Consider the following 14,866-nt stretch of genomic DNA (forward strand, 5'->3'; position numbering starts at 1 on the left):
ATTAAAATACATAGAATATCACACAATTTCCCTACAACCTTAGATACCCATCTTGTAGTACTGAGTAATTATTTGAGCATGCCAGAAAGTCTGTGGAAGTACATAGAAAATACCCAGTAAACTGTACTTACAAAACATAGATATTGGGGTGTATGCCATATAGAGCAATACTGAAAATTAGCTCTATTAAAATTGGTGTTTATAGGCCATCTGAGTTCACAGCTATGTTAACTTTGTGGTTTCCCTCCTTATCTTCTGAATTGCCTGTAACAGAGGCTGTATTGCTTATTTAAAAGAAAATGTATAACACATGGGAGCTGACAATCATTAAAACCCATAACTAGCTTACAGAATATTTGCTATATAAAATGTCCAAATCAATGGTTTATGTATAAAACAATGAAAATGTTACAAGCTACTAGATGTGACACTGAGGATGTAGGAAAATTGCCATTGTAGATGAGAAATAGTTATGATTGCCTAATTCAAGGTTGACTGCAATCTGTATACACAAGAAAACAGAACTAAGCTTTAAACATGTATGAGTTTTAAATTGGCATTTCCTGACTCTTGTATGCTGAACTGTGCAAAATCATTAACACCATATTTTGTTTGAAATTATAAGTTTGGTTTTAAATGTAGTGAGTAATTGTTTGTTTATTGCTTCTTCTGTGGGTCTTGTAACAACATTTAACTAATAAACACTGTAACCAGAGCTGCGATGATATTGTCACAGTATTTTTGTATGAAAGGATGCTTTGGCATGACTGAATTCTCTTTGGGTTGTTTATAAGCACCATGTAAATAAATTTCCATTTGAGGAAATACAGTACCTATGGGAAAAGGGTTGGTAGAGCATGGGGAATGTATAAAGTTTTCCTCAGTGGCAGAAGGTACACCTGGGTCAGAATATAGCAATACAAGCTGTAGAAAATATCTACTTCACCAAGGGGCCCAAAGCCAAAGTAGCAGAGTCGGCTACAGAGTAGCACGGCCAAGGAGCTGCAATGGAGCACCATTTGAAGCTCAGAGCTGGGCTCTCATGGCAAAGGGATGGGATGGGGCACATGTATACTGCTAACCTTCCCTGGGGAGTGAATCCCAGTTCTTGCTGGTGGAGTTTCCTTTAATGCAGATAGCAAATGGAGAAGGGTTAATCAGTAACCAAAGCACCTCAATTACATGAAGTGCTAGGAAGATCTGTCCGTATAAGACTATTGCAGTTATTAGTCTTTTTCTCAAATCAGTTGTGTTCATGTAGCTGTAAAATACTCTTCTTCCGTGGGTTTTTTTTAAATTTCTCTCCTAACTTTAAATTTTCCTGTGTAATATGACTCTTGTTACCCTAGTGAAGACCAAGCTACTCAAGACTTTGCTATGAAATTTAGAATGATAAGGGGAGTAAGGAAAACAATACTGTACACAAGTAAATGGAATGTTGTTGGACACCAGTGGGGAAAGAAACCTTTTGATTAGCCCTTGGACTCTCCAAGAGTATAGACTGGAGTCTCACATTACACAGATCTTTTGAGATACTTGTTGAGGACATATGTATCTCTTAGTGGGTGTCGGGATGCTTTTGTGAACTCTCAGGACATAGGGCACTACAGTCTGGAAACAATTCTGTCTGTGTCTGCACTGGAGTAAAGTCAACAGTAATAGAGACCATGCTTGATACTAAACCCATTCAACATTATTTTGGAGCACTAATTAGTATTAATACTTACTCTGAAACTTATTTTGTATCTTTTGTGTATTCATAATAGAGGGATGTTTTTCCTAAGAACTCTGGTGCTTTTTTTAGCCCTGGTTCAACAGTACATTTTCTAGTATTCAGAATGGTGTGTGTGTGTGTGTGTGTGTGTGAAAATTGTGAAATGACTAAAGTAAAATTCATCTCATATTAGAACTAGAAAATTAATGGTTATAAGTGGTAGCTACATGCTGTAATAACTCAAAACTGCTTTGTTTTTATTTCCTTTGTCTCTATCTCCAAAGGCTCCATTACCAGTCTTTATACTTCATGACTTTTTAATAGTCACTGCTAACAGACTACATTAAGCTATAGGTTCTTAGTTGATTCCAGTCAGTTTCTCAGGTTTAGGTTAATGTCCTTTGCAGTGTATAAGAGTGTGTATAAACTCAAGTTGAATTCCAGCGGCTTTCAGGTTTTGGAGGAAAGAAAGAGAAAAATCCAAGAAGTAAAACCTAACACATTTATATAAGCAATAGGAGGCCCATTGGTCCTGATGAACAGGACCCAGGGGTAGAGGGCCAGAACCCATTTTTTTAGGGCTTGTAGTCCTGGCTTGCTGTGTGACCTTGGGAGAGTCATTTATATTGAGGTTTTCAAAGGCACTTAAGGGACTTAGGCATTCAAGTCCTATTGGAAATGGGCTTCAAAATCCCAGTCTAAGCCTCTTTGTTCTGTAGTTTCCTCATCTATAAAATGATTATTATGACACTTACTTTTGTTAAAGTTCTTAGATTTCTACAAATGGAAAGTGCTGTAGAAGTGCCATCTGATGTTTATTCATTTACAAGTTGACTATAATTTTCCTACTGCAATTTACTGGAAAAATGTTGCATTGATTGGCAGGAGTTATATTTTCTTTCACTTTGAAGAGCATTACAAGAACATTTACAATGTAAACTACAATGCTGATAGGTGCAGTAGAGAAGCTGTTCAGGACCAACTTCTCCAGCATAGTCAACACACAAATTCTGATTTTTTTTTAACTCTTCCAAAATTCACCAGAGTTATCTTATCATGCTTTGAGTTGTGCTTTCATATAATAAGACTGTCACAATTTTAAAAAATCAGTGTTAACCCACATTTGCAATATAGTAGTAACTGAGATACTGGAGTGGTTTCCTATGGTAAGTATAGAGAAGAATGAAATATTTCAGATCACTCTGGATGTTGACTTTTTAATGGTGATCACTGTATTTTGCATAATTAATTACACCACAGTAAAGATTGCAGGGCAGTTACTGTTATAACAATCCCTTATTTTATTTGCTGCTAACTTCCCAAAAAATTCCTCTTTGGGGCTGAAATTCTATGCCTGTTATGTGCTCATAGGTGAACTTGTGTGCGTTAAATTTGAGGAAAAGCCCTTAATTCCTTTTCTGGTTTACAGATAAGTTGTAAAAGTTGTTTTCTTCTTATATTCTAAATGAGATTGTAGGCACTTGTTATTCGAATTGGGTTACAACAAGAACATGTAAATAGTCCTTAACTAGGAATGTGTGCTTTATGCTTGAAAAACTATGCGTTTGATTGCACTTGATTTTATAAAGCTCAATAAAGCTTTATAAAGATTTTTGAATATTTCATACTGAATATGTGTAATGGAAAATTTCAAGTTATAAAGTATTTAATTCAGTATAGAGGCACTGCATATGTGTACAGATGTACACTTCTCAAAACAGGATACGATGGCAATCAGCTTTCTTCTAACTGCTGCCTTTCCACCAGGATCCTCTCCTCTGTCTAGCACTCCAGCCTCTCTTCTTTCCTCCCTACTTTTCCCCCTTGGTTTGTTTTTTGAAATGTATAATACTTAGATCAAGTTTCCCAAACTTCTCAAATCTAGATTATAAATTCTTTAGTTTATGGACTCCCACTAGTTCTTTGTACAGCCCATAGCATAACAGGGTCCTATTTTGGTTGGGCCTACTTCACATATTGCACACGTATAGTTTTCTTTGTTTTTTTTTTGTTAATTGGATAGCTTATAGTATACCTGGATATGTTAATCTCTATTCTTTAAATATATGCCCAAAAATAAATGAGATAATGTGCTGTTTAGCAGTGTTAATTTGGTCATAGAAACTCTTTCCTGATTTTTTAAATAACTGCACTGTTCTAATACCCTGCAGAAATAGCTTTTAAAAAAAATAATAATTATGCCACAATACAGTGGTTTTCCCCCCTGTCCCATTTTCACTCATGCCAGACCTCCACAAACTTCCCACTGTGTTTGTTATTTTGGTCTGTATTTGCTAACTGTTCTTGCCTATCATATTATGTCTATTTGTTTTCCTTTGGAGCTTTTCTTTCCCTTTTTTTTTCTTTTTTGGTCATTCTTGTTTTTTGTGGCTTTCCAAGTTTCTGCCATTCCCTGATAATTCCACATTCCCATTCTCCAACTTTCCAGAATGTTCTAGGTAAGGTTTGCGCATTGATCAGCCTAAACTGCATGTGCACTTGCAGCAGAACTGAGTACTGTGGGAACCTCTGAAACACAAAATGAGACGCTTGTGCCAGCAGCTATATTAATGGCTTCCACAAGAGCAGGGAGGGAAATAGGGTGGCTTTCAAGGAGCTCACTTGCAATACTAGTCCCTGTATGTTTAGAGTCATGCAACTTTCCTTGTTCTGTTCCTTTTGTTCCACAGCTCTCATTCTCCCCTCCCCGGTATAATTCTCCTTGACTTTAAGGTCAGTCTTCCAGGTTGGAGAGAAACAGAAATAGCATCCTATGATGGAATGTGTGTTTGTAAACCCATCACCCTAAGTTTCAGTGAAACCTGTAAGTGTAGCAGATTTTGTTTTCAGAGCTGTAACATGAAACGTTGACAAGTTACTATTCTTCTTCAAGCACTGGCCCCTCTGTGTATTGCACTATAGGGATGCATGCAGTCCATGTGCCTGACCCTGAAGAATTCTTTGAAAACAGTGTCTGTTGGTCTGCTCCTGTGAGCCTGTTCTCCTCATGCTCTGCACCAAACATGCAAAAGGAGTGGGCTGGCCAACCCCCTCTTCAGTTCCTGTTTATCACTGCATGGCCTGAGATAGACCCTCCAGAGTCCGCAGATTCTCCTTTCTCTTCAGCCTTCTTATCTTCAAACCTGTAAATATTTCACAATTTGTTAGTTTTATCTAAATTATTTAAAATTCCTAGATTTTTAAGGATAAATTATCTCAGCAGGACAGGGCGTCATTTCAGGCCTTTATTGATGAAGGCAAGCTGGTGGCCAGAACTTCACTGCAATCTGAGGTCATTGCACGCTACATTGAGCTCAGTGGCCATTGTCATGCACTGGGAATCATGGACACATTCTTTAGGAGTTTCCCAGGGAGGTCCAGAACACTGTGGAGGGACTTGCTCTTTGAGAAGACCAACCTTTTCAATGAAAAGACTGAGTCTTTGCTCTCACTAAAAGACTCTGCTCTCTGACTACATATACACCAGCCCCTAAGAGGAAATACCACAAACACGCCTACAAACCAAGGCCTATGCCTCAACCATTTTACCATCAGCAATCCTGTGAACCGCTTCACAAAAGACAGAGGGTGCAAAAGTCAAGATACCCTAAACCTTCCATGTTAACCCAATCTCATCCTCCGGGAAAGAGGCACTTTGGACGTGATACTTGGGAGTTGCGAAACACTGTTGATGCTATTTGCACCCAAGCCTCTGTCCTTTGGTGGCCATCTAGCAATCTTTTTCCACAAATGAAGAGAAATAACAGACAAGTGCATGCTGGATATCATCCATTCTGGCAATGCCATTGAGTTTCTCTCCCTATGTCCTCCAAAAACCCCTTCCCAGTCACCATTCAGAGGCCATTCTGACAAGGAGTTCCTCCTCCAGGAGATAGAATCTCTCCTCCACTGGGGAGTGATAGAGTGAGTGCCTATTCAGCATCCAGGGAAAAGGGTTCTATTTGAAATATTTCCTAGTTCCTCAAAAGAAGGAAGGGTGGAGACCCATTTTTGGCCTGTGATGACTTGTTTTTATTCACAAACTAAAATTCCATATTGTTACACTGGCATTGCTAATACCATTCCTGGAAAAGAAAGTTCACAGCTCTTGATATGAATGATGTGTATTTTCACATGGACACTTGCCCTGCCCATCGAAAATTCCTCAGGTTTATGGTGGTCCATGACCACTATCAATACAGGGTGCTTCCATTTGGTCTAGTAATTGTACTCTGGTCTTCACCAAAGAGTTTCTAGTAGCAGCAGGAAATTTCACACGGAGCAGCTCCACTTTCTTCACATATTTAGGCAATCGGCTTCTCGTTGGCAGGCCACGCTTAGAAGCCCTTGCATTAACCATGTCCCTGCTTCATCTTTTATCATCCCTAGGAGTCTGTGTAAACATGAAAAAGTCTATCTTCACCCCAAGACAGACTATCGAATTTATAGGAGCTACTCTAGACTCAGTCAGAGTGAGGGCTTATCACCTAATGGACAGATTTCATGCCATAAGCAACTTGATACACCAACTCATATGTACCAGGTGAGCACAGCATGAACACAGTTGCCAACTTTCACATGGTAAATAAGCACCCCAACTTTCACAATAAGTCAAAAATCAAGCTAATCCCATTTCAAAACAAGGCCAAAACAAGCCAATCCCTAAGAATCCCAACACTCTATATGACTAGATCCCCCGGCGTGCAATCTGGGACTGTGGTGAACCTGCTGTGCACTCCTTACTCTCTCCCTCTCCTTGCCCCGCTTGTCCACCTTTGCCCCTGCTTGCCGGGAGCTGATAAAAAATAAAAGACAAACTGCAACAAGCTACAAGCCAAAAACTAACCAACAAGCAACTCACAAGCCAATTAAGCCAAAACCAAGGCAATTTCTGCATTTTTTTTCACGGGTTTGGCATGTCTGAGCATGAACAGTGACAGATCCCACCAGAATGGGGGCCTCACTAATTTGGTGGAAAGATCTTGGATTAGTCTATGTGCGTGTTCCACCTCTCACACTCAACAAGGCAGTAATTATGGATGCCTCCCTGCTAGTCTGGGGAGCCCACATAGACGATCACATGGTGCAGGGCCCTTGAATACCCCAAGAGACTAGAGTGCATGTAAATCTTCTGGAACTCTCTCCTGTCATTGAACATTGCCTTCCTCATTGCCATCACCTCAGCCAGATCTTGGGGCCCTAATGACTGATCTACCATTCACAATATTTCATAAGGATAAAGTGACTCTACAACTACACCCAAAATTCATTCCTAAGATGGCTGTGGAATTTCACATAAACCAGTCAGTTCACTTACCTGTATTTTTTTTCCAAAGCCCCATGTCCTTAGCGAGGAGATGAGACTTCATTCCTTCAATGCGCAATGAGCATTGGCATTTTACCTATAAAGAACAAAACTGATCAGACAGTCATCTAGATTTTGTTGCCATAGTAGAATGAGTCTGAAGTCAAGCTGTCCCATCTCAGAGTGTCTCTAAGTGCATATCTGTCTGTATCTTACTCTATCAATTCACACAGCTTCTTCCCTCATATGGGATAAGGACACAAGTGGCCTCACTGGCATTAGGTATTCTTTCTTGACAGTTGCAGAGCAGCTAGATGCAATTCCATCCACACATTTTCGAGACAATAGCCTTGGTCCAGGACTCCTCCACTGATGCATCCTTTGGGGCAGTAGTTCAACAACTAGCTATACCATCTGCATCCTTGCAACACCCTCCCCTCTGAGTGCTGCTTGTCAGTCACTCACAGTGGAATACACATAGGGACAGGGGTGCTGGAACAATTTTTATAGTGGGGGTGCTGGGAGCCATTGAACCAAACTGTAAACACTGCATATAATGGAAATTACTTCAAGCCAGGGGTGTGGTAGCACCCTTAGTTCCAGAACCTATGCAATTGAAAAAGAATGGGAGTTACTTAGCTTATTGTAACTGGAGTTTGTTGAGGTGTGTGGTTCCTATCTATATTCCACTACCTGCTGTCCTTCTCCCTTGCTTCAGATCTTGGCAAGATTTGGGGTAAAGAGGGAGCCAAAGAGGTGATTGGTCTGCTCCTCCTTTATATCCTTGGTGCAGAGCTTGAGAAGAGCAGGGGTGCAGGCATGGACCAAGGACACTGCTTGCAAGATTATTCCAGTCTCAGGTGTGTGAAGCACATGCACACCCACATTGGAATTCAGACAGGGACAACACATCTCAAAGAACTCCAGTTACAGTAAGGTAAGTATCTTCCCTTTCAGCACTGCTAACTGCTTTGTAAATCTAAGCGGGTAGTGAAGACCTGCCCTTAGATGCACAAGAAGAAGCTGACATGGCATATATGAGAAATGAGACCTCAGTGCATTTCACTTAACGGGAGCCAGAGACTTCAGTACCAGCCAATCTATTCTTCTCATACATGAAATGTTTCTATATTGCATCATTTCCATTTGGGTAAATCTTACTGCTTAACCTTTCCTTCTTTTTGTAAATGGCCCTATGGCTGAAACTCCCCTTTTTGTTTTGCTGGATCTTACTTAACCCTCTCCTTCGAACCCCTTCTTAAAATGCACTTCTTTAAGAGACTTTCATTAACTGTAATTCCTCCTCTTTCCTGCCAAGAAAATTGAAAGACATTTTAAATAATGATTGGAAGGGGGAAAAAACGTGTAATGAACATAGCCATACGATACATTAGGGTGTGTTCATGCTGCTTTTCCTGCCTCCCTTTCCTACATCCTTGGTTTATGAGATGTAAATTACATGGTGACAGGCTGCTGCACTGGTATGCAGGGAAGTGGTAGTGTATGGAATCTTTCTCGCTTCTGCACCAAGTCTGGTCCAAGGGCTGCACAGGGCTAACAGCTCTATAGCCATCCCAAAGGGGAGGGCCAGAAGGAGGAGCTATGGCCCTATCCCCCACGGCACTCTGCAGTGAGCAGCAGAGCTTGCCTGGCCACAGCGGGGGAACACACCTACTATACTCACTTTAGCGTGTAGTAGCAGCCACACTTCCTGTGGAAGCTGGAGAGTTGTGGCAGGTTCTGTAGCACCTGAATACCTGCCAGCACCTTACATATACGGTATTACTTTGTCTCTATAGATTATAATTAATTTTGGGCAGGCAACTTGTCTCTCTGATCTGTCTGTAAAGTGCATTGTGCACTGTTGTTGGTTTTTGTTAGTAGTACGTACAGCATCTGTGGTAAAAATGTTTCCTTTTAATGTATATAACAGGGGTGGCCAAACAGTGGCTCACGAGCCACGTGTGGCTCTTTGACCGTTAAAGTATGGCTCGCAAAGCTCCCCCCCACGCCTCATTCTCCACCTACCAGACTTGGGTGCGGGGAGCTCGGCATCTCTGCTGAGGTAGAGTAGGGGCTTGTGCCCAGCAAGGAGGAGGTTCTCGGGGCTTTTGCCCTGTGGCTGAAGCTGAAGTCCCAAGCCCCGGCAGGAATGCTCTGGCTCTTAGACTTCTGAAGATTGTCGTCATATGGCTTGGAGGGTCGGTAAGTTTGGCCACCCCAGTATATAAGGTCACTTCATATAACATGCATTTTACAATGCAACCTCCTAGCAATACCAAATGAGCTCTTATAGTGCAACAGATATTAACTTATCTGGGGAATTACTATACACAGATTCAATCTGTCAGCTGACACTGATATAACAAGACCAGATGGTCCAGAGAAGTCATGTGTTCACATAAGTTCCACCAGTCATCCACAGAGGATCTCGCAATCTCTTATTGTGTCACTGAGATGATAGCACGCAGGAAATTAGCTTGTACAAACACTGAAGTAATGTTAAGGAACTGGTTTAACACCTCTGAAGAGTTAAGGTTTCCCTAGCTCTCTCAGCTTAGTGTGATCTTGTATCATGTCATTTACTTTGCAATGCTTTAGCACAGTTAAACAGGAGGAAGAAGAGGCCTGGGTTCTGAATCTCCTGAACTTTTTGAAAAGGTCAGGGCCAGAGTTTGGCTTGAGTTGAGAGTTTTGGTCCCAAGGCTCACGTTTAAAGTTGCTGGAGTTACACACAACTAAAAGTGCATGTACTACATCGACAATATAGGGGGAAATGTTATCTAGGTATATTGGTGTTGTAAATCTTATCCTATTATAGAAGTCCACACCCTACAGTGTACGGTTTGTATGTACTGCTCTAATACCATAACATAATTCACCCTTCCTGAGACTACCAAAGCCTACTGTATGCCAGAATATCGTGGCTTTTCAGCATGTTGCAGATTTTGGTTTAACTGGGATACAGTAATACACAAATTACAGAGAGTTGCTCTACTGTCTTTGAAAGGGTATTTCACAAACTCCACCACGGCGGATTGATTTAAATCAAAGCAATTTAATTAATTATTTAAATAAACTGTTTTAATTAACTTTCCATTTGTACTTCAGCTGTTTTTTAAAGAAAGGTGCATTCTCATTCATGGATATACCATAGCTATTTTAAAGCAATTATAGAGCTTAATATATTTAGATATTTATTAACTGTACATCTAAATATTTTAGAAAATGGTGAGTGACATACTGCTTATGTACTAGAGAATTAATATTTTGCTCATGATTTGTGTCAAACTGTGTTAGGATGGTAATTGGAATTTAATTAAACATAAATAGTATATAACATATATATTTTTATTAAACAAAACAATCTTAAATGTTTTGGATACATAAACTTCAATGTTTTTCCATGAGCTGGAGAATAATTTTACATGGTGGGTGGAGTCATAGTCATAATTTGAGAACTGAGCCAATCAGAGCTCATGTAGGGAAAAGCTATAAAATAGGAGTCTGAGACCACCCAGATGGGCTCAGTGGATGATCCTAGTAAGATGCATGATGGTGTCTCCTGGAATCGAAGCCTGGATCCAGATGCCTTTGATTACTCTGCCAGTCTCTTACACCCGGAAGCATAGCCTTTGGGTCCTCCATTGGATCAAGCACTTAACACAGTACATGACCTATTGTGCCATATTTCTTAAATTTGATCTCAAAACTTAGTTGTTTTTTCCTAACTCTTTCTTTATATAGAAAAGCAGACTTTAACTCAAAATTTTTGATAAGAGGCTCATGGATTCAATATATTTATTTTTAGTTGCCGGTAAATCTTTTAAGAGGTGATAATATGTTTAGGCCTTAACATATTTTGTATTGAATTCAGTTTTAATTTTAAATAGGTTATTTTTAAAAAGAAAAATGTATTATAATTTACATTACAAAATAAAAAAATCTGGTTTAAATACAAAAAATCAATCCATTCTTATGCACCTTGAACTCAGCAGAGGGAAGTAAAAGACAAAACTGTGACCAACTCTGTACCTACACGTCTAAATGAAATGCTTGTTCTAATCTTGCCATCTTCTTTAAGCTACTAATGACCCTTGTTATTAAACAAATCTTCTTTTTTATTGTTTCAGTGTGTAAAGATCCACCTTACAAAGTTGAAGAATCTGGGTATGCTGGTTTCATTTTGCCAATTGAGGTTTACTTCAAAAACAAGGTATGTAATCTGATACTGTTTAACTTCCTGCAAAAAAAAATTAATATGCAAGTTATTTGATAGTTTGCATTTTATTTCACAAACCACAAAAAACTTGTTAAATGCCATCATAAAAAGTTACTACAAACTCTAAAAATTATGGCTAGTTTGAATGACAGAATAGGTTTGCACAGTGATTTGTACAGATTGTTCTATGAAATAAGGATTACCTGTGAGAAACCGAGAAGGATTACTAGCCTGTGTCAGAAATTGACTGGGATTTTAGGAAGTTTTTAAAATGGTACTTGAGTTTAAAAAAAGAAGCTGATTTTGATGCTGTTTTTACAATGGTCCCATTGTTCTAATTAATATTGCCAATTTGTGTCATTAGTTTACTTTTTGGTCTTTCAAAGGGAACCTTTTTATACCGTATCCTCTCTGGGAAAAAAAATGTTTTGGTGTAATGTGAATATTGGTACTTTTGAATTCAACATTACCGGGGGGCACAGTTAAAAATAGAGTTTTTGCCATTCCACAAAGATTTCAGTATTGTGGTTTCTCCCAGTATAATTTCTGATAGATACTTTGTTTTCTGCAGGTACTTAAGCTAGTTAACATTGAGATTTTAATAAAATACATGAAAGGGACTCTATAGCTAATAACTTTTCAGATAAAAAAGAATAGGATTTGGGAGGGGAATAATCAAAGTTCCATAGCTTCTTGAATTTAGTGTAAAGTACTTTAGTGTAAAGTATCACGGTATTTCAAGTTGCATACATATGACCATTCAATGTGATTTGGTGGAGCTGCTGTTGTAAATGAAACACGCAAACGGTATTAGTAGCTTATCTTGTAATATTGAATTCACTAAAATGTAGTTTGACATAGTGGCATGAAACAGAAACACACATTTATATATTTTTGTTACATCTCTATGTTTTTAGAATTTTAAATAAGACTAGTGCACTCAAAAAACCCTTGCGTAGCCAAAGTATTCATTGAAACCTGCTCACTTAAAAGGTGGTTTAGATAAGTGCGTTTACACAAGTTTCAAAATGCTTTTAAGTAGGCACAACAATGTTCCATTCTTCTCTATGGAAAGTTCTGCCAAGATACAGGCAGAACAGATAACACGGCTGCTACTCTGAAACCTGCCAAGATACAGTATATGATTTTTTTTCTGCTCATCCTATTTTAGGATTTGCTCAGGTACCTTTTAGGTTGTTGTTGGTTTTGAACAGTAGATGTTGAATGATAAGATTTGCAATGTTCCCTGTATCAATCTGTGGAGTATAGGGCTTACGCTGCCTCACCTGATACTGGAGAAAGAAATAGAATTGATTTAGTGATAAACTGGCTTTTTGGTGCATTTGTCTCCTTTAGGGAGTAGCTTGGTCCATTCCAGGATATCTGACTTTATTATAGAAAAGCAGTCCATTTTCTGGGTCTTTAAGCCCCATCCGTTCAGAGTTCAGCCCAAAACCGGGGACTCAAAGTCAGAAGACAGTGATTCATTGAAGCATCTCTACAGAGGCTTCCCGCCCGACATTTCTTTTTTTGTTTTCCACCCAGACTTTTGGCTGCCTTTGCTGAATATGGAGGCCTTCAAGTCACAGGAGCTCTCCAGCAGGAATTGTGGCATATACTGAAATCAAGGACAAGGCTCCAATGATTACAGTTCACCTCACTCTCAAGCAACATTTGGAATTGGGAATTTGCAAACGTCCCTCACTCCCGTTTTGGTGCCATGGAAATCAAGAAGCAGCAGCTGGACTGTGGGTCAGCCAGTTCTTCGCACAGATGCAGCATCAAAACCCTTCCTGCGGTCAATAGCACACAAAGGGGAAAAGACACAAAAATAGAGCCAACTCTAATTCGTGAAGGTCTCTTCAGCCAAAATATTACCTTCTCCTGGCTCAGCTACTCTTCCTCCCCCAAGCTGCTTCACAGGAATTCCAGTACAGAGAAAGAGGGGATAGATTGGAGGAGGAAGAGGAGACAGATGATCATCACTTATTCAAGGTAGACAACTTTTCCATTTCTGATTCCGAAGGTGTCCAAGGTATATGTAGACAAGAAAGGGGTGCAGGAAGCCATCTGCTGTGGACCTTGGACTCAAAGAATTACAGTATTCCTGTTCCTGAGACTAAAAAGGAATTGGTAGAAAAGCAATATGCTCTTCCCTCTGACAGAAAATTTTTCAAAGCTTTAAGGAATCGCAGGAATGCCAAGAAGCATATGGCATATTCAGCTGCAATGAGGGTTCAGTTAATAGCAATTGAGAAATGTACAGTAGTCCCTTAAAACGTGCTTTTACATCCAAGCTTTCATTTTAAAAATGGGTATATGAGCCAACTAGGGGAATTAAAGTGAGTTTCAGTGTGTTCCACCCTCCTGTCAGGGCTGCCATTAAATAATGGCTGTGGCTTTTACAGATGCTTCTTACAGTAAATTTCTGCTTTGAAGTGACAGGCTCTGGTCATCAAATGTTCAAAGAATTTTCCTGAAGACTCCAGTTTGTTCACTTCTACAACTTGGGCTTATATAACAAACCTGCAGGTACCAACTGAATGGCCAAGGGAATGGTGTGGCTCTGCCCAAATAGTTTGAGGAATAATTTACTCAAGTTTTTCCCAGGAAACCATACATTAGCCTCTCTATGTCTTCATCCGTGGTACATTTCAATATAGTCAATCAAGCTACTGGTTCATCTAAAGGGGACTGTTCTCTGTCTGTCTGTCTTCAAAAACAAGCTACTGCAGGCTGCTTTTCCTGGGTCACTACTTCAAGTTCAGAGATACTGCAGCTTTGAAAACTTAACCTGACTTTGTTTAAAATCTTTGTTTTGATTTTTTTTACTGTAATTATGATTTTCAAGCTTCCTGCTGTCCACATCCTTGGAATCCTGAAGAGTCAAAAGTAAATACTTTTTTGATACGATTTAAGCACTCGTAGTGTGCTTGCCACCAAACGAGACCCAAATACAGCACTCCCTCTGAGTAGCTTATGATCAAAAAGACATGCTGGATGTATGCTGAAACTGTTATACTTGGGATTGCTAAGGACTCTCTTATTAATCTAACAGCTTATTTTTCTCTTATTAGTACTCTGTCTCACGTGTCCATTGTTTGGCAACTTGTGTTGTACAACTGGCAGGCATAGCGAGTTGAGTGATGTCCATTGTTGTCTTCTCTTAAGACTTGCTCTTGTGGAGCAGTTGTCCCATTTGGGGCTTCTAGGAGAGAAATATACAAGGATAGTTGTAAACCTACAACATGATTAATTGATTCCTTGTCCTGGTATTACAGATTGGAGTCTAGTCATTGATATTAGTAACCTTTTTGTAGAGGAGCTTTCCAAGTGATAAAGCATTGGTGATCCCTTCCATGTTGTGTGTGACTTACCCCCGTTTTACTCCCTATATTGGTACAGGGAACATGGAAAAAAGCTATATGTAATTACTACCTGAAAGTGTCATTCCTTACTACACTAGCAATAGCAAGATGTTGTATTTATTTTGTGGTGGTATGTTTGGAAATCTAGTTGATTAGTCTGGGTCCTGGGTGATGAGGTCACATCAGTAGTGACAAGGAACAAAATGAGCAGAGACCAGGCACAGGAGTATGCTAGGCTGTCACAGCTTTATTCTGGT

The 14,866-nt window shown here is 39.5% G+C and overlaps 1 protein-coding gene across 6 annotated transcripts in view; it reads left to right on the forward strand.

The window, feature by feature from the left end:
* The window catches only part of MLLT3 (MLLT3 super elongation complex subunit), a 246,147-nt gene that overhangs the window by 154,431 nt on the left and 76,850 nt on the right, over positions 1-14,866 (forward strand). For 5 of the 6 annotated variants that reach the window (XM_039545641.1, XM_039545640.1, XM_039545643.1 and 2 more), the window contains one exon: positions 11,153-11,235. In XM_039545641.1, the coding sequence (XP_039401575.1) occupies positions 11,153-11,235 (83 nt within the window). Of the gene's footprint in view, positions 1-989; positions 994-11,152; positions 11,236-14,866 lie in introns of all 6 variants that reach the window. The other variant, XM_039545645.1, reaches the window with a different exon arrangement.

The sequence above is a fragment of the Mauremys reevesii genome, linkage group 6, assembly GCF_016161935.1.
Source record: "Mauremys reevesii isolate NIE-2019 linkage group 6, ASM1616193v1, whole genome shotgun sequence".
Lineage (NCBI taxonomy): Eukaryota > Metazoa > Chordata > Testudines > Geoemydidae > Mauremys > Mauremys reevesii.